The sequence below is a fragment of the Toxotes jaculatrix genome, chromosome 17 (assembly GCF_017976425.1).
Source record: "Toxotes jaculatrix isolate fToxJac2 chromosome 17, fToxJac2.pri, whole genome shotgun sequence".
NCBI classification, from domain to species: domain Eukaryota; kingdom Metazoa; phylum Chordata; class Actinopteri; family Toxotidae; genus Toxotes; species Toxotes jaculatrix.
The window spans coordinates 12998827-13022054 of NC_054410.1; the positions used below are offsets into that span (position 1 = coordinate 12998827).

Genomic DNA, 23228 nt, shown 5'->3' on the forward strand with positions numbered 1-23228 from the left:
TGCTGCTAAAGCTTACAGCAACTAGACTCCATCCCAGGATTCCCCCAGCTTCATGGAAGGCAAAGTTTAACATGCAAGTGTACACACGAATGGTTAATTATCAAGGAAGAATGCAAAGGGAATTACTCATGCTCAAACAGCAGTAATTGCATATGGTATCTTCATCAACATCCTCCAGATCCCATAGCAGAAAATAATCCCAGCCTACACGTCAAGAACATGATTGGAATTCATCATTTTTAGATCAACATTCAGGCCTACTCCACACGTGCCCAGGGTAATTTTTTAAAACATAGCTTCTTCTGTGCATTTTGGCCTTTGGTTCACATGAAAATCGCATTTTAGGTCATTGAAAGGGGACCTTTTGCAAAACTCCCTCAAGGGAGGGAAACTCCATTCTCAGTGTTGACAGGGAAAACAGAGTTTTCGGTTTGTGACACCAGCGTGTGCGCCACTATCTCCTTTGTTTACATGAAGCGATTGGTGCAGTGGCAGACGTCGCCAAAATAGTACTGGTTTGGTTACTTCGCTATGGAGGGAATAACTTTTTTTCAGGCTTCTGATTGGCCAACGTGGCTATACGGTTATAGTTTATATCACCGCCTCTTGGTTTGGCATGTTCTTGACAGCATGTTTTTGCGCTTTCATGTGGATAGGCATTTTTTTTTAGGAAAGAACAAGGAAAACCCATGTACGTGTGAACCACGGCCTTAAATAGTTTTTCATGCCATGCAACAGGGCTATAGAACACATAAGGATAAACGTGTGGATCCAGAAGGTCCATATTTGCCACATTTTATGTGCTTACTACAACATTTCATCCCAGACACTTTGTGCAAATATACAAAGCTACACGTACTCCCTGTCACGAAAATAAAGTGCTATGAAAGTGATGACAAGGTGAAATGTTGAGTATCCTACAACAATTATTCTCTCCACTTTCCCCTTGGAATGGACAGGACAGTAATTATACTGGCAAGCTGCCATGTGGATAAATATTCAAGTTTTCTGTTGCTGCTGTGAGAGACTCTCTCTCTCTCTCTCTCTCTCTCTCTCTCTCTCTCTGTCTCTCTTCACATGGAGTGACTCTATAGATTCACTGTGTGAGGAGAAGCCACATAATGAGGCACGGTAAGTGGTTATTGTTGAGAACGGCACTTTTTTTTTTTTTGGCAGATATCTCAATTTTCACTTATCGGCCTACGTACCAGTGCGGATGTGTGAGCAACAGGCTAACTGATTAGCATCACAAAACCGTAGGGACTATGGAACGAGCTGAAAGGTTAGCCCCCCTGTTTTGGCTTCTTAACTATGTTCATACACTAAAGCACAAATCATCCTGAGCCAAGGTGAGCTGCACTGAGCGTCCCTGTCCCATCCTCTCCTATTCTGCAGAGCATTATCTCAGAGAGTGACACGCTTTGTGTCTGACAAAGCTGCTGCGTGTCGGCAGAACAATGGAGCAGCAGAGTTGCGAGCGGCGGAATCAGTCTGGTGCAACAGCCTAGTGTAGGTACAGCAGAGAGAGGGGGGAATACTAATTTATCATGAAAGATGTCATTACCATGCCAATGACTTCTCAGAGAACACAATTATCACTAATAATAGAAATTTAAACATCAGCCCAGGGTCCTCAGCCAGGGAGGGTTGTATTAATGGAAAACTGTTTGTCTGTTTACGAGAACTAGACACTGAAAGCTGGTACTGAAAGAAAAACACACTGAGATAAGCACTAACCAGTATCCAGTATATATATATTTTTTTTCTTGCTAATTGAGACGTCTAGACACATTCTATTGAATCTCAGAGAGATAAGGAAGTAGGCTGAACTATCTCAGTGGAGAATAGCGAATGCTAATCCACTTAGTGAGTCTGAAGGATTTTCATTCACTATCCTAGAAAATGCTTGGCTTATCAAAATTTTTTCACATGCACATTTTGCCACTTTGTCTTTTAGGAACAATAGCATCCTGCAAATGGCCTCGTGGCCCACAACACAAAGCTACTCCAACCTTAATATTCAAATGAGCCGGTCAGGATTGTTTGGGCTGAAAGCCAAGATAGATTTTTTCCTAAATAATATTAATTTTCTCACATTGACAGTTCATATTCTAAAATATAGTTAAAACATTTTATTCTGCTCTCACATTGCTGTTATAATACTGAACACACTGAATCAGGACAGAGTTTTCAGCTCTGTGAGGTTGAGTTTTTAGAGCGGTACTTTGAGCTAAATGCTAACATGCTTACACTGACAATGTCAGTATGCTTATGTTAAGCCAGTATAATGTTTACCATCTAAGTTTAGCATGTCAGCATGCTAATATTTGCTATTTAACACAAAACACAAAGTACAGCCAAGGCTGATTGAAATATCATTCGTTTTTGCGGTTAATGACCTGCAGGTGGCGTGATAGGAAAAGTCGGGGGGGGGGGGGGGGGGGGGTCAGTAGGATTCATCCTTTGCAAATGTCTAATAAGAAATTCCAATCCATGCCATAGTTGTTGAGATATTTCACTGTGGAACAAAGTGGTGGACAAACCAATATCGTTTCACTGTGACCTTGCTGCTAGAAGTAAAGCTCAGACACATTCCAGCAGACACAGGAGAAAGCAGACTAATTTGTGAAGGCTTTGTAAATTATCCACCTACTTGTGCTTGAACGAGCCTCTACATGACTAAGAGGTCAGACAACTCAGCGTCTAAGGAGACAGCAGCTAACTGTCGGAGACTGTCAATCTTGCCTCGACTCAGCACAACCAATCACAAAACAGGAAACAAGTTACAAAACTGTCTCTATTCTCATACCAGGGACACCAACATGGGTGGACAAGGACATTGCTGCTGTCTCTTCAGTTCGTGAAGTGAAGAGATAACCTTGGAGCTGTTGACAGCTTTGTTGAGTTCTGAGTTCTCGTCTTGAATCGTGCTCTTCACATTCTTCAGGGGCTTTCTGTCTGCTCACATGAAATGTGACAACGCAGCAGAGCTCGGTTAGAGCTGAGGGATTCAGCATGATGGAGAAACATGTAGCCATGAGACAAATAGAAGGAAGCTGCAGGTTTCGCTGCTGAATTGCACGTTCAGAGCCAAGGCAAAGACATAACATGTCAAACAAAATGAAACAGAAAGCTCGAGTCTGCAATGAGATTTATACTTTCGGCACAAGGATATGATGGCTTTCATCTGAGTCGGTCTGTCTGCATAAGCCCTGACTGATGCGCTTTAACTGCACTTAAGAGCATGAGGAACACACAGTTAAAAGCAGTTAAATAACAATAGTCACTCAAGGAGGGCTGTATGGTGTGCAGCAGACGGATGCAGACTAATGGATCTTTTATATATTTATGAGTGGAGAATGGAAAGTAGCCAGATATATCATTAAGCTGGGGGGTGTGAATTTGTAGTTTTGTTAATTTAAAACAAGACGAGGGACTTCAGAGCTATTACATCATGTCAGGCTGGATCACATTCTACATCAGTGCCATTTTAATCTGCAAACGCGCACACACAGAGTGATATGTAAAGCAGGTCTGGGGATGCAGAAGCATGCCCTATCCGTGCTCATGGTTTTATTGTGGGACTGTGGGGTCAGAGGGTAACTAATTGCGCGACTCACGGAGGTCAGCATCGGTGTGGCCTTTTGCTAGATCACTGGAACACCACCTAAAGGTCTGTCAGGAAAGACAAATGAACTCCGACCTCTCTACTGATGACATCGACCCCAGTCGGCAAGCACACGCCACATCTTAATCTGGGTCACGGAGAACTGCCGCTGGTCCAGACGTTACGTGCTGAAAGAGCCGTTGCTGATATTTACTTCTCTGGTCTCATGTGCAGTTACTCATCAAATATCACAAATAAAACAAATCTCAGTCTCCACGAGGTCAAACTTGGCTTGGTAGTGGCCTATTGCTCCGTGTGTAACATAAATAAAAGTTGTGGTTACTCAGGCCTCAGCGTCCACACAAATTGCTGGGAAAACAAAAACAGAAAAACCTGTTTGGTGCAATCTGGTCAGTCTAACAATAGCATTCTTGTGCAAGCAGCTCTTTCTTTTTTTTTAGAGACCCCATAAAGATGAAAACTTAGCTCTGCCTTCAAAGTCCTGGAATTCCACAAGAGCAACTCTCAGTTTTACAGAGTGACTCCATAAGCAGAGCAGGGCGGGAGATGCTTATCATTTTTCACCAGTCAATAATTAGCTGACTCCCTAATCAGCTGTTTGTGCAGCGCACCTGTCCGTGCCTTCTCATTTAGCCATATCACAGCAGACGTCGGGGCTTTTACCTGCCATGCCATCAGCAGTAATCTACCACCTGAAACACACTGATCGCTGACTCTGCTGTCTGGAATGCACTCACAGTTGCGTCCCCATAAAAGAACATTCACCAGGTTTGAATGTGTGAGTGAGTGTGTGTGTGTGTGTATGTGCCATCCTGTTGCAAAGAATTAACAAACGTGTGATGGATGGACAAAACCACATGACAACTCCAGCCTGACGGAAAAAGTATTGTGATGGAGGTCTAGAGATCATCCAAAGAAAAGGAGTGTCTCGCTTTCATGATTAACAAAATGTCAAAAAGGATTTCCCTTCCTAAACAGAGACTACAATCATGCGAGGCTGCCAGCCAAAGGGACACAGGCAGATGGGACGTCTCCCCTCTCTCCTCTGCTGTACTGTTTTGGAGGCAAAAATGACCCAGACCTGTGTCAACAGCTGGGAAAAGCATCCCTTGCTGTGCTTTGTGAAAGTGATAAAAATAACACCATGAAGTATCCCGCTGTGGGTTACGCCCCGAACGGGTCTGTTTTTCCTGGCCAGGAGGGTCGCCGTCAGGCAGAGCTGGACCTCCAGCCAACACACATCAAGGCAGCACTTTCCTAGCCTCCATTTTCGCCCCTGTCTTTTCCTGTTTTGACAGGAAACAGGAGATGATAACACAGTCGCACAAACAAGCAGAGACTGCCTCTGACCCGCTGCCGGGCTGTCCTCGTGTGGCAGTGGACGTCTGTTTTCTTTAGAGGGCCTTGTGTCCAAACATACAAAAAATAACACACTAACTGTCTAAAACAAACACGGACACCAAGCCACTGTGACGCACAGGCATGCACGCATACACCTGACACACTCGCACAGTGTGTACACACCTGTCTTCATGCCAAGCTTGAGTAAGTTTTCCAGAGGCTGGCACAGTCTTCTGTGCGTCGAGCATTTCCTTCACTGGCTCCCAGCAGCGTGCCAGCACAGCGTCACACAAAGGAACGCAATAAAACAGACCACGAAAGTCACGGACACAAGACTGAAAGAGGAGAGATGAAAGCTGCAGTGGTCGCCATGGGGACCCAAACATACACTGCGGAGGTGAGCGGAGGAGCAATGTCAATATCTAGCAGACAAAGTAAGGGTGGGGTGGGGAGCAGCACTGCCATCATGGAGGGGGGTGTTGCTTTGAAGGCCAAGGGAGGTGTGGACGGGTAGCGCCTCTCGTTCGAGGCTCTTTTTGGAATGTGCGCCTTTTATGTTGTCAGGAAGCACACCACGGTGAGACACAACAAGTGGAGTGATGGGGCCATTACAGAGGCTTTGTTGACAGTGTGAGAAGCTCAAAGGAACGGGACACTTTGATTGCCCTCTCTGATCCCCCACTGGCCTTTGTTTATGAGCTAATTAAGCATTGTTCAGCTGCTGCAGGAGCCTCAAGCCCTCCATCCCCATAGCACCACCATGACTTTCAATGCCTACTGTAGGGCTTTTACAGCACCCTCTATAACTTAACAACTCCAGCAGGAATCACGTTCTGAACTGCTTTCTGGTATGGGAACCAAGCTCTGGCAAAAAAAAAACAGACGACAAATATCTATGCTGTGTGCACACGTACATCGTGAGTGTGTTTAGGAGGCAGAGAACACGCACGTAAGAGAGGGAAACACACAAATCAAGTATAGTCTGACAGGTCAAATCCAGTTCAAATGTGGTCTCCAGTGACCGCTTCTGTGGGAGTTCAAGTTTGCCCCGGTTTCACCCCTCCAGTGGACACTGGAGCCAGAACAGCGTCTCATTCACAAAGAGATGAAGACTTAAACACCCAGCGTGGGACGAGGGGAGGCCGAGAGGTCAACGGACGGGACGGAATGGCAAGGGGGGGGGGGGGGGGGGGGGCAACGTTTTGAAAGATGGATGTGGTAATGACCATGTGGCGGCAATGAAAACATGTTTGTGGAGAAATGCTCACAAAATAGGAAGGACATTTTTACAGAAACTGATTCAATATGTGCAGAAATGTGTTTACCTGTGTTTTGGGTCCGGCACAGAGAGGTCAGGAGCAGCACATGAAAAAGAAAAAAAGAGAGTTTGTGCATTTATTACTTAAGAGCTAAACTAAGGTTTGTTTGTGAAATTAAATCTACAAAAAGACAGTGATTGAAAGGAGCTGATCATATGAATCACTTCTGAATAGCTGAACTCAAGCCAAAGGTCATATGACTAAGTTCTTCCTTGAAAACCAGCACATTGCTTTACCGTCAAACTAAAGCTGACACAACCTTTAAAACACTGAGTGTAAATAAAAGCACACATATTTAAGCTTGACTACATAAGAGTTTTATGGCCCGCTGGCTGTCTGGACGTTAGTGGACGTTAGAGAACAACTCTAGCTTTGTAAGTTTTGCCTCTCATGAGTTGCTGTTCCTGAAGGACATAAAGGGAAGGGGGTGAGCTGGACACAGCAAGGGGTCAAACCATCTGAACACAACAGCAGCATCCACTCCAGCTCTGAACACTAAAGCAATGCAGGAATTCACCAAGGCCAAAGACACAGGTGTGCTCCCCGAGAGCTTCCCTCCGTTTCACCGGGCATCTGGGAGAGGTAGCGCATTTCCGTGTTGCACAGACATGTTCAAAGGCATTCCAGCAATGTGTTTGTTTGATGCATAAATTTAGAGAAGCAAACAACAGCTACAATCTGAGAGAAGCACCGGGGGTGAACTGCTGCCAAACAGCCTGTGGCAAACCAAGGGCAGCTGAGTACCTGAAACACACCACGTTAATGATGACAATTTTTGAAAAAAAAAACAAAACAAAAAACATCAGAGTGTAGAAACAAAATAGGAACCGAAAGCAGCTGCAAATGAAAGTGAAATGGCAAAGCAATATAACTACATTCAATTAGGCCAGAGAACAGCAACTAGGGCACGAGAAAGCTGTCAACATCACAGAAAACTAAAAGGTTTAATTGAGAATGCAGCAAAGAGACAATGCTATGAAGAAACCTGTGCATATACACACACACACTCACACTTGTCCACACACTCTCTCACGGGCTTGTTCTCACACCCAGCATGGGAGTCGGGCACTTAGAGGGGGGTCTGCACTGCGAGGCCCAACAGTGAGTGCCCAGAACAGTGAGGATAGTTCAGCTTTTATAGGCGATGCTGAACTGATACTGAGAAGCAAACGCAGAGGATGGAGAGGCAGTCTGGGACTCGTAAACAGAGAGGTTTAAGTTTAAGTGCCCGACACACACGAAGGAGATAAAACAGCCCAGAGCTCTTCAGCAGAGAGAGTGACATCATAAAATAGAGCGGCAGTAACAAGAGGGGATGCATAAAGGACGGATCTATTAATGGGAGTTGGTTCATGGGAGAGAGGCAGGGGAAGGTTTACTCCATCCGCCGGGAGTAATGACAAGCTCACGATGGCATCATTTCTCACAACGGTAAATTTCTGCTGATGTGAATATAAATCTAATTATCCTAATTTTGCTTTTTTTTTTTTTTTTGAGCACCCGCGACCTCCAAAGTACACATGTTCACTGCCACAGTGCAGATGTGGACATAAATGCCAGCCAAGCTCACCACTGGACCAATAACAGTGGGCACAATGTTGAGGCGTAAGCAGTTATGTTGTCTCTTTCTCTCTCATCTCTATCACTAATCTGTTTATCTGTACAAGTCACGGGATGAGACAGAAAGTATAAAGGGAGGCTGTGGAGTATCAGTGCTCGGAGGCTTGTCTAACAATACTGTTGCCAAGAAAGGATGAAAATAAATCCAAGTTTTTATGATACAGTCACATCTAGCACAACAGAGGCAACACAAAAACATGCTCTGGAAGCTACTGAAACATTTTCCCAAGAGTAAAAAAGTATATCTGCTTGAGGAAAAAGACCTCGGCAGTCATAGACAGGCAGCACTGCTACTGTATCGTGATTGACTTTTTCTGGGGAAAAAATCCATTATGAAAATCCATACAGCTGAGGCTGACCTTTACAGTGTTCCGCCTGTTGAGAAATTCAGACACACAGTTTTCCACGGGAATAAAAGCAAGTTTGCTGCCATTTTGTCAAATGCATTGCTGTTATTTCCTTTAAAATGTCAGCGGGAAAATTGCTAAGTCAAATCATTCAATAATGAAAGAAAAATGCACACTGAAGCACACACTTTCCACTACTTTCCGTGGGCCCCTGCTGTACATGCTCTGATGTTTCACGTTTTTATTAGCTGATATATTGATACAGGTCCATAATTAAGCTAACAACTGAGTGTAGTGTAGTTTAGTAATATGATTAGTGACATATTAGACCCTCACATGAGCACACGACCAGCAGCAAGTCAGCCAGCAGGGCAAAAATCAGAGCTAAAGAGAGCTGGTATTTTCATTATATTCACCCTAAAGCTAAGCCCACCAAGTACCACAGTAACGGCACTGGCCAGTCACCTTCTCCATCACCTTCTCCATTAACCAGACCACCACCAGGCCTGTGTGCTGGAATGAAGATAAAACACTGACTGTAATAATGCAATCATAAATTGGTAGCAGTTAAGTTCAGAAAGATGGATGATTTCTGCGGCAAAGTGGAAAGGATGGAGCGCTTCTGAACGTGCTTCATCTCTTTCTTTTTCCTCTGGTACTTACACGCACATTCGCACATCATCAATACGCACACTCATCCCCACTCACGGAGCTGGACGCTCAAGCATGAAATGAACATGAGCAGCGTGAACTTTGACTGGCATTTTCACACTGCGCCAGGATTTATGAAGCACTGTATACGTATCTGAATGAGCTCCTGACAATAAAGAATGGCCCAGTGCATACCTGGGGAGCCCAGTAAGACGAGTTAACACAACCCATCTACCAATCACAACACAACCCATCACAATCCATCTACTGTTACACAAACACAAATAGAATCACACAGAGATGCATGCATACTGTCTCCCAGATATATAGAAATACGACGTGAAAGCACTTGCACGGCAGCAACCACGGTTTACTGCTTTTGGCCACTGAGAGACTTCTCAGGGAATAAATGGTCCAGTTTTACCTCAAGTAGTTCAAATAAGTAGTTTTTTGTTAAGGAGTACATAATAGTGTTTAAGAGAGTGTATCTCCCTACATTTCAGGATGGACTCCACAGACATCAGTGAACTAAGGGCTTACAAAGGTGCAACGGTTTTAAGCTAATTGTACTTAAAATAATAAAATTTGTTATAAAAGCTGCTATAATCACTATTCTTATATTAACAATAGAAGAAATGACTACCAATGAGTAATGTAAAATTAGATATATAAAAAGAGTGAAAACAAACATGGCTCCAGATGAATACTAATATTGCTCCATGTCCACTTGATGTATAAATGGGCAACTTTTCACATTCACTACAACAACTTTATGAGGTGATAACATGTGAGTGATTGCACAGCCCCCAAGTGGCCAAAAAATCTGTTTATGCAGGTTTTAAGCTTTTGTTTGACACAAGTAAAACATTAATTTGATAATTTTTTTTGTCTATGCCTCTTGCTTAATTTCCATTTCTGTAATTTATAGCCATGTCAGAAAAATATTCTCATTAATATTGTGAGATTAATTTTGGCTATACCTCATGGTCATCTTTGAGTGTATTTCAGTTTGTGTAAGAAGGAAAAAAAATTACAGTTCCTGCAAAAACAAACTCTTTAAGTGCCTTACTCCTGGCACTTGGACAATAGCTGTTCAGAGAAGGCATTGCTCATTCCATGTAAACATTTATCACAGATTTTATAAACCTGCTCCTCTAACATTTAGGCTATGCTCAATGCACTCTCTGAGGGTAAATATAGCCAAAGAAGCCAAACACTGGCAGCCTTCTGAACTGGCAGGTGAGAAGTAGAAGCTCCATTTACATCTGCCAAAGAGGAAAACAAACAAGGCAATGTCAAGTCCGACTTAGGCACCATACTCCACTGATCCACTGTTTGCTGTGAGCAAGGGAACCACGCCCAAACAGGCCGGAGTTTGCTGTCTGCATATCCATCTTGGCAAGGATACACAGCGCTGGCATTCCCTTTCAGCACATTGCTATAAGCCAGGCGATTTGTCTGCTACCACAAGGCCTGCTGTCAATTGAGTGCATTTTATGGAGCCAGCAGGAGATTACCTCCAACTCAGTGCTCCTCAGTGTCTGTGTACCGTCTTGAAAATTTATCTCAACAACTATGTTTTTCCAATACTCTGAATCAGACTCAATAATAGACTGCAGTCTGCCCGGATCGTGCACATCTCACTTCGCCATGACATATGGAGCCAAGCAGTAGGAGCCCTGAGAAAGCGTAAAACAAACATACACACATACTCACAATCACACACACACACACACACAGGCAGGCAGCTCACCCTAAATTAACAAGTCAGAATGACTAATTCCCACTGGTTACACTTCTTGTTGCATTTGTGTTTTTGCACACTGACATTTCTGCCTTTGTTGCTCTGTTCTCATGCTCTGCAGACCTGTGCTGTGCTGTAACACATCGTCCTGTCAGACTAGACTGCACATCCATTGTTTCATTTCAGTCTGGCTCATTGTAACACACGATCCTTCACCAAACAGCAGCAAACCCACCCAGACGAGTACTATTGTGCATGGCAATCATTCTTCAAATACAAAAACAATGAGGAACAGATGAAGAATACAGGTGTTGTCAAAATCTCAGCGTTACCTGGTGCTATAAATGAAAGAGTTCTGTCAAAATTAGCTCTAATAAAACAAAACCAGATCCGGTCCTCTGTTTTGTTTGCCTGACTGAGACATGTCTGACATTATATACTCAGTAAAAGCACACCTGTGACAGGTACTTTAAACAGGTACTTAAAGTTGTTTCTTTGTAGCTTCAAATGACCACTCATACCAAATTTGTGCAGCGCTAGCTAGCAGATTAGCCCAAGAAATAGTTAGACATGAGAGCGGCATAGCAACAAAATTCTCAGGACTAAGCAGCTCTAAATAGTTCTGCTCACCTTGACAGGTAAACTGAGGGAACATCTGGACAGCTCTCTGTAGACATTAAGGTGGCATGCAGCTGTACCAGAAAGGACCAGATGGCCAGAAGAGGACACAGTCAGGTAAACTATGTTCTTATGTGTGTGTACCCTGAGCTCAAGCATCCACAGAGTCCACCTGTGTGCAAGTGCCTATGTATGTACAATGTGTGTTTGTGTGTGTGTGTGTGTGTGTGTGTGTGTGTGTGTGTGTGTGTGTGTGTGTGTGTGTGTGTGTGTGTGTGTGTGTGAGAGAGAGAGAGAGAGAGAGAGAGAGAGAGAGAGAGAGAGAGGGCATCTCATTGAGCTCCAGTTTAATCTTGTCCTCTGTGGATCCGCTTCTCTGAGCAGCCAGGAGCACACTGCAGACGTAAGGAATGGCAGTTATTCCAGGTGGAGAATTCCTTAACCTCCTCCAACAGATTCCTTTGGTCTCCTCCCGATGAAAGGCGATGAGCATCAGCCTCGCTGCAGCTCAGTTTCCATCAGCCCTTGCATCTGCACACCCTGAACTCATTTCCTGCACTCTGCCTCGTAGCAATTTACCCTTGCAATTGCGATAAGTAGGGGACTGGACAGCAACAATTGGGGTCAATTCACTTTCAGCTCACCAAATTAAACATGTAAAATGAAACTCCAGCAGACATTGTGAAGATGTGGCCTTCATTTCAAAGTTGCCTGAAGGTTAGGAAAAAGGTTTTCTGCCCAGTGAAAGAGCTTTGAAATGCAGGACCAGCGCTGTAAATCTGGAAGCAGGAAAGTGAATGAAAAACTATTTACGCTCACTTAACTACTGACGGGGTTGTTCCACAGTCCACATTTAAAGGACTATGGGTGCACTGTGCAGCTCACAGGTGGATATAAAGACTGGAAAATAAAGGAAGTGAAGGAAAAATTTTTATTCCAAGTCAACTTCCAAAAGGTGAATTGATCTGACAGTGTGTACATTGAGTAAGGTTGGATATTGAAAATTTTTATATAATAGTGCTGACATGATACCTAAGATTCACTAGCAACACCAACCATTTTTTTAAAAAATTTGTCCTTTTCTTTATAGTATGAACATGTTTTTCTATAAACCCATTTTCATTCAACAACAATTGCCAGTTTCCCAAATGTTAAAACTGGCAAAATTTTTATTCAATCAGAAACTCTCTGACTAAAGTAAAAGACAAGATAAAAAATTCAAGCAAGTCATTCAATGTCAGCTTTCAAGACTTGACAGTTTTCAATACTTGAAGGCTGCGTGGTGCACACGGTTCATTGTGCACCAAGACGGTATTTACGTTCAATGCCCAGCCCTAACAGTAATTGTAAAACGAAGTGAACATAATGCATGCAAACACAAAACAAATCTGTCACATGAAGAGGTGGCTGACAGCTGCTGAAAGAGTCACTGAATGAAGCTGAGGTAAAGTGGCAGCGAACAGCTGCATGCTGCTGCGGCTTACAGAGACAGTACAGCACGGTAGCACCATGACTGATGTCTGTGGTCTCTGCACCACTTGACACCAGATTATTGCTCTGTGGTTTAATACAGGCACATGCCATAAAGCAGAAGTCACACTGCATGCAGGGATGAAATGAGGGGACGGCTCAGCCCAGAGTCTCCTGTATTCTCCTCTCCCGTCTCTCATCTCCTCACAGCCTCTCTGGAGTGCATGCACTGCTGAGCAGGCACACACACACACACACACACCACACACAGCCTCTGGGGCTCAGGTGCTTAGAGGTGAATTGAATAATACAGTCATGCTCTGTTTTAACTCTACGTTAGCTCAAGTTTCACAACCGGAGGGGTTTTTCACACAGTCTTTTTTCTGTCCTCCCCTTCATCCGTCTGCCAGTCACTCTGTCCTGTCGTCCACCCTCCTGCAGCGAACCTGGCAGCCTGCACCTGTTCCTGCCCAGGTCGGCCCCCTGAAACCCAAACCCACCATAAAGGCTGGGAGAACTGACAGAAAGGTCAAAGGTCAGTCAACAAAGGAGAAGTTACACACCATCCAAAAGGCTTGAGAAACAGTAGGCCAGTAGGTAGATCTGCAGCCATTCACCAGCACCCACTTCTTCCCCCTGTCTCTTGAACTATTTCTGTAACACTGACTTGTAAACACACACTAATCTGTGCACAGCACTAATATAAACAAAGCAATGTTCCTGCAAGTTCCTTGGCGACGGCACCCACCCACTGTGCCCTGCTTCTTCTGGGGCAGTTATACAAATCCATAAGTGGGCAAAGAGGCACAGAACGAGTTAGCAAAATGGGTGGAAAGCAAGCAACATACAATTAGTACATGAGATTCATGTACATACACACAAATGCCTGCCTGTGTAAAAATAAGTGTTTATTTCACACGAAACAAAGTCAGACAAACTCAGATCATACAATGTCACTGAGGTTTTGGCCCGGAAACATTAGCTGCATGACGTAGGGTTGATACATTTCCTTTCTTCAGGGGTTCAGGAAACAAAACCTGATTTGAAACACTTACACGGATTTGCTAACAACTCTGTACTTTGAGTGGATCAAGGGTCAAATGAGAAACAAAGCAGAAACAAATCAAACATGAATTCAAATGAGCCATTTGAGAAAATTACTGTTCCCATAATTTATGAATTCGACATGAAAAAAATGGCAAAATGTCTCATGGTACAAACTAATTCCTGCAGCCACATTCATAGTCACACTCATACACACCATCCATAATAGGCTTGGACACATTGTGCATATATCAGCAGTGCACAGTATTCATGATTAGCTGATGATTTGAGTGCTCTCTATAAACCAAGACTTAACTTTACTATAGCTGGATGCCTATTGTCACCCGATTAGCTCGTGGTACTAAATTCAATTTCCCCATTCCCCAGGACAAAAGGTCATCAGAAAGGTGAGGTCCGGCTGCAACTGACCTCAACCTCCAAAAGCTGAACTTAATCCAGATCGTCAAGCCCTCACAGCCCTGCAGGACGTTTTCTGTTAATCAGTCAGTGTACTAGTGGAGCTCACAAAGACCAAAACTGCTTTTATATTCATGGCCCTGAGTATTTATGAGCAGGTGTTAGCACTGCTGACTCTATCACTGACCTGCAGTTTCTGCAATATACCAAACCCCAGTGTGCCTATACTGTAAGACTCTGAGAACTGAGAATGCAAAAGATGTGAAAGATTGTATATTGTGGTGTTACACTAGGGAGAGACTGTGTTTAAATGACAAACAGCCCATCAATAACGCCTTGTAACATGTATGATTTTTACACATCGGTACAGATTAAACACAAAAAGAAACCTATTTTCCAAAATGTCAAATTATTCCTTTAAATGTAACTCATTTTTAAAAAGAATTTTCTCCTAGTTAGTTGACAGGCTATCCTCTAGTCTTTAAGCTAAGCTAACTGGCTGCTGGCTCCTATGTATCCCAGCTACTGTACAAACTGTACAGATTCCTTAAACCTGAGCAAAGAAGCCCCACCAGGTATATTTCATCCATTTAATCCAGTCTTTTTGGCCCTCATTCTCCCTGAATGTTCACCCTATCATAGTTCAGGTAAGATTAGTCTCTAGATATCAAGTGACAGGGCTTCTGTCTCAATTGTGACTAAAGGGTCTAAACTGCTCTAGCCTGGCCACGAGTGAGGAACTATAGTCCTTACAGGTCACAATAACTCCAGGCTACTGGCTCTATGCTAACCTAATTGGCTATTGCTGTCACTCTCTGACACTCTTGTAACTTTTTCATGAGATGGCTGATGGCACAGGCACAAAAAACACATTTCATCCCATCAGCACACATGGGCAAACTATGAAGCATCCTTTACAGGCTTACAGAGAGAGGATGGGAGCTAGCATTTATGAGGTGAGGGTGGATCTAATACAGCTGCATGGTCCTATCTGTTTGTGTTGACAGAGCCTCTGATTACAGTCAGGAGCTAACTGGTTACTTTGAAGTTGAGATTTAAGCGATCGTCTTTCTTTATATCAAACCTCACCTAGCCACTGCGTCCTGCCACATAAATCGTAGTCTACAATTATTGAATCCAGACTGTCTGCTACTCACCAGTGAAGTCATTCCTTACTATAGATTTTAATTATGCAAATTAAGTAGATGAATTCCCTTGATTAAATCAAGTCTGGAGGTTGTCAGGGTCTCTGTTGTCTCTGCATGTCCTTTTTAGAAAAGGACATTTTTCCCAGGGTTTTTCTAATCATCTGCTGTCTGAATAACACAAAATGTGCCAATGAAGCTGAAACTTAGCTCAAGGACGTCATTTCAGAAAAGTTCATTTATGTTTGAGCCCTTCAAATAAATATTTAATTGCTGCCAGGGGATGTGGATACATAAAGAAAAAATTAAGTTGTTTTTATCATATTTTTTAATGCTGAAATAGTGATTTCTGTGCAAAAGCGTCATTATGTTACTGCCACCATCCCCTTACCCCACTGGATTCCTTACCACTGAGCTGCACTGAAGCACAATGTGGAGGGAAAAGGCCTTTACTTCCCTTATTTTTTTGCAGGATGCACTGTAAGCAGGTTCCTTTAGACCCAAACAGGAAAACACAAAAGCTGTCTGGGAGACTTCAGTGTGTGTGAACAGTGAACTTTCCCTCTAGTAGACTTCATGTATGAAAACACATTCACTCTACCCAAACAGTCTTCCTTGAATTTTTATCTACTTGCTTCTACTACTGTATTCAAACAATAAGTCGACAGGCTGGGTGAGGGGGGAGAGGGATGTCTGGGGACCAAGCCGACTTCCTCTTCATAAAAAAAAAAAAAGGGAAGGCAAGCAAATGGGGAGGGAGGGGAAGTGCGACCTCGGGTAAACAGTCTCCGCTCTCCTTTTTTCCCATGACAACCGCAGACACAACACTGCCGCAAACCCTTGCAGGTAGTGTGATCCCAGACACACCAGCAGGCCACCTGAGTTGCCCCGTTGACCTGTTTCCCTCCGTGGAGGAAGCAATTTGGAAGCGATCATCCATGACGGCGTCCGTCCTATGAAGCCCAACAGGTGAGCGGCTCAAACTCACAAAGACAATGGGTTTATTATCCTTCAGCTGGAGTAGCCCATTCCATAACCATGGTACAATAACAGTACCCTGCCATCACTGTTTGCCACCCTGGAATTAAGGCCCAATTTAGCCATCAACAAGTGCAAAATAGGGGGGAAAAAGGGGGCAGCTCTCATCTCTTTCTACAACACCGAGCACCTGGTGAAGGCCACAAAGTACTGCTGGAGGGTCCCATACTAAAAAGGGGAGGTCAGTTCCCATGGCAGATAATGGCAGTTAGGGGGAGGCTTAATGTGTTTACGGGGTGGACTTACCCGATACCTGAATATAGATCTGATATGCTCAGAACAAAGATTAGACCACACATACAGATGTCTCAAACAGAGAGCCCAGGTGCTTCAGAAATGCCCCCTTGTCCCTTGTATACCTGTTCCCGTATGAACATCAGGTGCTGTGGGATTCGGGGTGAACCTTGAAGAGCTGTAATCCAATCTGACGCTGAGACTCACTCTCTAAAACGGGACAACAAAGGAGAACCGACCCGAGGGCAAACCCAGCCCGCCACAACAACAGCAGTCTCAGGGCCTATATTTAACAGTGGTGGGAATTGTGGGAGCAGCCATACAGGAACACTTTCAATGCACAGCGAAGGTCGACTGGGACTTAACTTCCTCCTCAGTCTCCAACGTGAGCGGCTGGCTCATTTCAAACCCCTCGACCCCCCACACCCAACAGCAAAATAAAGAGATAAGCATTGTTTAGCCAAACAATGGGCCACTTTCAAAGTCTGAAAAGCTTCCATTTTCACATCGAAGGCCACCATTTGAAGTCAAGTATAGCAATAAACAACTTTACAAGTGGATGGTGAGAGCTTTCTTAATATAATTAGAAGCTATCAAGTGGATCCTGTTTCATTCCCCATGGATCATAGATAGACAGATAAGTATTAAGAGCAGGTGCAGGAGGACAAGTAAAGACAAAAGTCACAAGCTGCTCTACAGAAATGTTGCAGCAGCTCAGACTTAGAAGCTGCAATCAAAGGTGATACCAGCTCTCATTTACTCTGTTTACTTACTGTGTAGACTTTCTTAACCTAATTTGAAAATATTAATAAGAAATACTGTACAATAGCAAAACAATTATTTCAAACTTAAAGGAGTTAATGAGTGCAAAAAAGTTTTAAATAGATCTTGGCCTACAAGAGGGTGAAAAATTATTCCACCAACCTTCAATGAATTTTGGTCAGCCAGGGCAAGCGCTTGCTTCTTCAGCTCTGAGACTTTCTTCTGACATTGCTGGCAAATGCCTCCTTTCTCCTCCGACTCGGTGATGGAAACCGACCCGGCGCCCTCAGGAGGAGGCCGGCTGCTGCACCGCGCGTCCTCCGCTGAGTGAAGTCTTTTCCTGGGGGTTGCCGGAGACTCTCCACTCGGACATCCCTCCACCTTCAACACAAGGAAAAAGTTTGGTTAAGAGAAGGACCGACTCACACCTCCGGCGCAGGCAAGTGTGTGGGCGAAATTGTTTGTTTGTGTCTTGACAACACCGTTTGAATCCACAGCACCTGTCCAAGCGCGCACCACAGAGATGCAAGGTTGTGCGGCTTTTAATGTTAAGTGGAAACGCTACAACCAGCGTGAGCAGAAGCAAATCACCTCTTTTAACGCTCAATCATGTGCAGTGAGACACTTACAGTGAACATGCGATTGCTAAGGTCCCTTCCATCAGGAGCTGAATTGCCCCCAAATGAGCTCATTCTCCCAGATCAAGGTTGCACCTTCAGGAGAACGTCTTCGTGAAACACCACTCTCAAAGGTTTTGCCGCTGGAAAACGGGAGGCAGAGCCATAGGCTGGACTGAAGACCTGACTGAAGGTTACCACTCATCTGTCAGTTTGAGCTGGACCTGTGGCTGCTGATCGAAGGCAACTGGAGAGAGTGTCTCGAAAGTTTACACGCAGCGGAGAAGTTTTGGTGCAGGAGGCTGTTTAGCGGTGCGCAGGAGGCGGTATTACTACTGAAATGGGAGGGCTGAAGGAAACTTTCCTGCGCAGGGTGGCGGGGGACTATATAAGGGTCCAGAGCTAGAATAATGCCATGGATCAGTCTGAATTCTTGGTGTAGTGGGCGGTGAAAGAGTGGGCTACTCATTTAAACCTTTAGAATACACTTTTCTACATATTTCCTCTTAAGTAGCTGAGAAATTCATGTTATTCCACAGTGTCTGACGATAATATATACATTTATATGTATGGATCGGCTCTTTCCAGGACTTAAATGAGGCTTTTACACTGAGAGAAATATTTAAACCCAAGAGTCCATGTTTTTTATGTCTGCACTGCTCCATCAGATGGAAATCTTCTAGATGGCTTGTGCATCATTTTATGCACATTCCCCAAAATCCAGCATGAAATATTTATCTCTGGGATTTCCGCTGGGAATTAAACTTAGGTTTGAACAAAGTTTAGCTGTACAATATGACTTTGTGCTGAGGTTTTGGGGGTTAAGAGTTGGGCAGAGCTTCTGTTCGTGAACATCAAATAAATACCACTATGAGAAAAGTCAGTAAACTCCATGACATTTGCAGAAAATTATTAATTTATCACCAAGATCATGACTGGCCTAATTTTGATGCTGTTCATTTTGTTATCTGGATTCCACATATCAGACCAACCTTTAGAGAACAGAATAAAATAGACTTTCTCTTTTGTACATCAGCAACTGTTGCCTCTCCCCACAGGCGCAGCACTGCCTCTGAGTGTCGTTAGTGTAACTCTGGCGCCATCCTCTGGTGCAAAGGCAGAGCAGCATCGCTCAAACTGGAAGGCTTGGGGAGGGGGAGTACTAAGGTTAAATATTTAATTAGTAAACTTTGAATATTTCATGTGGGTGATGTAAGCGACAGTGGCCACATGCGCTGCAGCTCTCAGCACCAGAGACGGTTTCTCGTTTTCCTGCCCTCAAACGACCTATTTAGGGAAACCTACAGCCTTTTGTCTCCTGGTTGAACAACTTATACCAAATTGTATAGTATGTAACAGAGTGACTTGAAAAATATACACACTCACACATATATATATATATGTCATTTAAGCAGTTTTCAAGTTGGGCTGCAAAAATTGTGAAGCTGCAAAAAAATTGTCAAGACACGTACAGGTCTATGTTAAGAAACTAAAATAAAATAAAATAAAAAAATAATAAAAAAGTCATGATAAATCTTCAAATAGTTCATAAATATTCCCACAGCATGTGTTTGACAGCAGCTTCTGATTTAATTATCCATTTTCGTTCAAACCTGTGTTTTGGTCATTTGCTCTAAGCAAACATTTAAGATAAAAAGTTAAGATACTTATATTTGCTGCAACATATTGCAGACGTGTCGAATAAGAAACTAGTGGGGAGTGAAATCCAAGGATGAAGTTTTGGATCAAATACGGGATTGAGGAGGCTGCACGGTGCTGTTCAAGGTCCTGAATCCCGGACAGGAGCCGTCAAACGCGCATCATTTGTCTGGTTCGTCACTGTTTCCCACTTATTTTTAGATGCCATGTTAACGCTCACGCATAAGATAACACGTGTTTCAGTCATCGCTTCTGGATCCTTACCTTTGTTTTTCTCTTCAGCAGGTGACTTGTAAATCCAAATATGATGTCGGAGTCAACGAAGATTGTCCCCAGGTCTACGACGCTGGGGTTGGGCTTCCCAGCTCCGGGAGACCCCGGTGAGTTTGGTAAAGCCATGTGGGCTGCAAGTGTAGCCTAGAAAATATTCCGCTCCGCAAGAAACCTATTTGATTTGTATATCCATCTAATTCATATTTCTTATACCCTCCAAAAAGATCCACAAGGTTTTTTAATCCGGACATCCAGTGATTCACGGTGAGCGCTCGCACGTGTGCGTAAAAGAACCTTTCAGATTTCCAGTAGTCCGAGAAAACAATGAAGCAGTACGATCCATCCGGCACGCAGAAAGGTTTACATCCACTCAAACACTTTTGAAGCCATCCTGGTGCAGGTCATGCCTGATCTTTACGCGCTGCTGCGGGTCTGAGAGCGAAGGAGCACCTTGTGCATCTGCTGCTCTCTGTTCTCCAGCCTCTTACTCCCCCTCCTCTCCTTCTCCCTCTTTCTCTCTCTCTCTCCCTCAGTCACTCACTCACTCAGTCATCCTCCCTCTCTCTCTCTCTCCCTGTCCCCCCCTGTGAGACAGTGATGACCTGCTCTCCCACCCGATTTGCTGGCGCATCGTTGTCAGCCCCCACACGAAGATGTAAAACACAATGACAATCCGTGGCAATAACCCCCTAACGACATTTCCCCTGTAATATTCCTGTAATATGAATGTAGAGACGTACAGTGTGTCTGTGCACACAGTAATGACCTCATCACAGCTTACTTTATGGTATTTCTCTCTCCTACATAACATCCCTGCAGGATGGACAGTATTTATTGCACTGTATTTGTCACACGGGGACATCAAAATGTGAGACACTAGATGTCATATTTACTTCATGTGATGATGAAGATCACCTGTAGGGATAGGCTTTTTTTTTTTCAATTTCAATGTTCAATTTCAAATAAAAGTGATTTGATTTTGATTGATTTTAATATACTTTATTGCAGGTTATATCAAAATCAAAATCAGACATAATCTGCTTTGAAATAATCAACCAACGCCGAATAAATCCCTTGTGTGACTTCAGATCAACTTGATGTTGTAAGGTGTTCGTGTAAGTGCTGCTGAATAATGCAACTGATGTCTAAAATTCAGTGAGATCTCATGATTGCTCATCACCATTCAATGAACAGCCTTCACCATTTCTAGCAGGCTGAGGCTAATTATCCCACAGATTGAATGGTTGAGGCCAGCAGGTAGTCGCATGTGGTTCAGGGGAACCATTAGTTTGATGTGATTAGGCTGACTGAGCAGTATTAAAGCAGAATATGAATTTTGCTAAGGCATATTTCAGTCAGTCTAAAACAGAATTCACAGAACGTTTTGTCGGCTCAGTTTTAATTTATAAATTCAAACCAGTTCCTAGTGAAGCTGAACAGCAGAGAGATGGACTGTAGTGATGATTTTGTCCACACGGAGCTGCTCCACAAGACTGTGAACAGTGGGACAGAGTGATTTTAGTGAAGTATGGACAATGTTTCTGTTTCACAGCCGGAAAGTGCATTCAAATAAATCTAACTTTAATGTGACAAACTAAACAAAAACTGCATGAATCAGAGTCTAGTCCAGAGTTATTAGGATATTCCTTCAATTTAATATTACAATCCCTGAAAGTTGGAGGGTTTCAAAGATAAAGCAGACTTGAAAAAAAAAAGGTCAAGATCTAACCAGCAGAGCCCAAAATGTCCTGATTTACAAGCCCTAGTATGGATCAAGCTCCCGAAAACGCTGGATCCTACATTTCCCATAATGCAAGTGGATATAATGCTGCATTAGCCCTTTCCTGCCTCATAAATGCCCACACCTTACAAACTCGCTGCCAGTTTGTAGCCTAACGCGAGTTTTCTGTTAAAAATGTTTAGTTTCCAAGTCCAAGCTGAGATAAACTCGGTGAAGTTCATTTATTCAGGTTTTATAAAGCTGCCTCCAAAATCACATAAGACACTGTGCAACTGCTTTCATAAGCTGACCTGTTAATGAGGAGTAATTAATGTGTGAAATCGGTGGAGTGCCCCTTTAACTGCACAAACACACGTGTAATTGAATAGCTGCAGGGAGATTATATTTCAGGTGGATTTTCGTTCTGTTCATTTGACACTGTTGGTTTAGTTCACTGGTTCTGGTGTTTCTAAACTTTAAAGCTGCATGTCATTGGGACAGAAAGAAAAGTTTTCGTTTTTCAGCAAGTCAGAGATATTTTTTTTTTAAATCAAAATTTAGACTCATGTAACAATGATGCTTTGACTTCTGAACAGAGGGGGGTAAATAATAAATATTCTAGGCATGAATAAATTATATTTTTGATCCCACAAACACCTCGCAAACCACGCAACTCGTTACCCCCCCCCCCCCCCCCCCCCCCAGTCTCACTCACACATACAAGAATAGACAAACACACACAAACACACACACTGGTTTTTTAGATAGGGTGGAGGCATGGGTTGTCAGTAGACCGATAATTACAATCCATAGTAAAGATGATTTACCACGTCCGTCACCCAGCACTCCCCTCCGGAGGAGGTCTGGGTTGGGTCTCCCCTGGTCGCTGATGAAATCCGGAGGACGGGATCATTCCCCTGGGACCGCATGTGCTGCTACATCTGCTGCCCTTGCGCACGTACAGGGAAATCGCTCTGGGCATCTCATTAATGCCTCTCCTTCGTCTTATCCCCTGCCTGTGAGACCTCTGCAGCTTCTCCCGGTGCACGGACAGGCTTTGTGAGAAACGTTTAGCAAATATTGATAGTTCTTGGCGCATGCAGGAGATCAAAGGGAGAAGGGGGCTGTCTAAAAAAAAAAAGGATTGGGGGGAATAATCGGCGCACAGTGCTTTCATGAATGATTTATGCAGTATAAAGTAGCCTATTCCTTGGGAAAAAAAGGCATTTGGATTTTCTTGCCGGTGTTGTATCAGATTGTGAGTCTGTAGGTCAGGTTTTCCCATCAAACCTGTCCTGAAAATAAAGGATCTGAATGCAAATGTGTGTGTTTAGAATTTAGGCAGGCATTTGGACTTCTGAGTGGTTTAAGCAAGATAATCCAGCACAAAGGTCAAGGAAATTTGTCATAAATCAAGTTAAAAGCAAAAATAGGTGATCCATGTCTAATCATTTATCTACAATTACCAAAACAAATTTGTCATCTCTCTTCTATGGTTTGGAGGAGTGCATGTAAAATGACAGCAGATGCAGTGATTTTGAGATATTTATCTTAGCAGCAAGTTTCAGTACTTTGGACAGC

At 43.5% G+C, this 23228-nt stretch overlaps 1 protein-coding gene across 1 annotated transcript in view; it reads right to left on the reverse strand.

Annotated features, from left to right (window-relative positions):
- Positions 1–18256, reverse strand: part of kif26ab (kinesin family member 26Ab) — a 65686-nt gene extending 47430 nt beyond the window's left edge. The window contains exons 1-2 of the mRNA XM_041060778.1: positions 18008–18256; positions 17541–17759 (exon numbers count right to left, since the gene is read on the reverse strand). Of these exons, the coding sequence (XP_040916712.1) occupies positions 17541–17759; positions 18008–18070 (282 nt within the window). The 5' untranslated portion in view covers positions 18071–18256. The remainder of the gene's footprint in view (positions 1–17540; positions 17760–18007) is intronic.
- Between the last annotated feature and the right edge of the window lie 4972 nt (positions 18257–23228).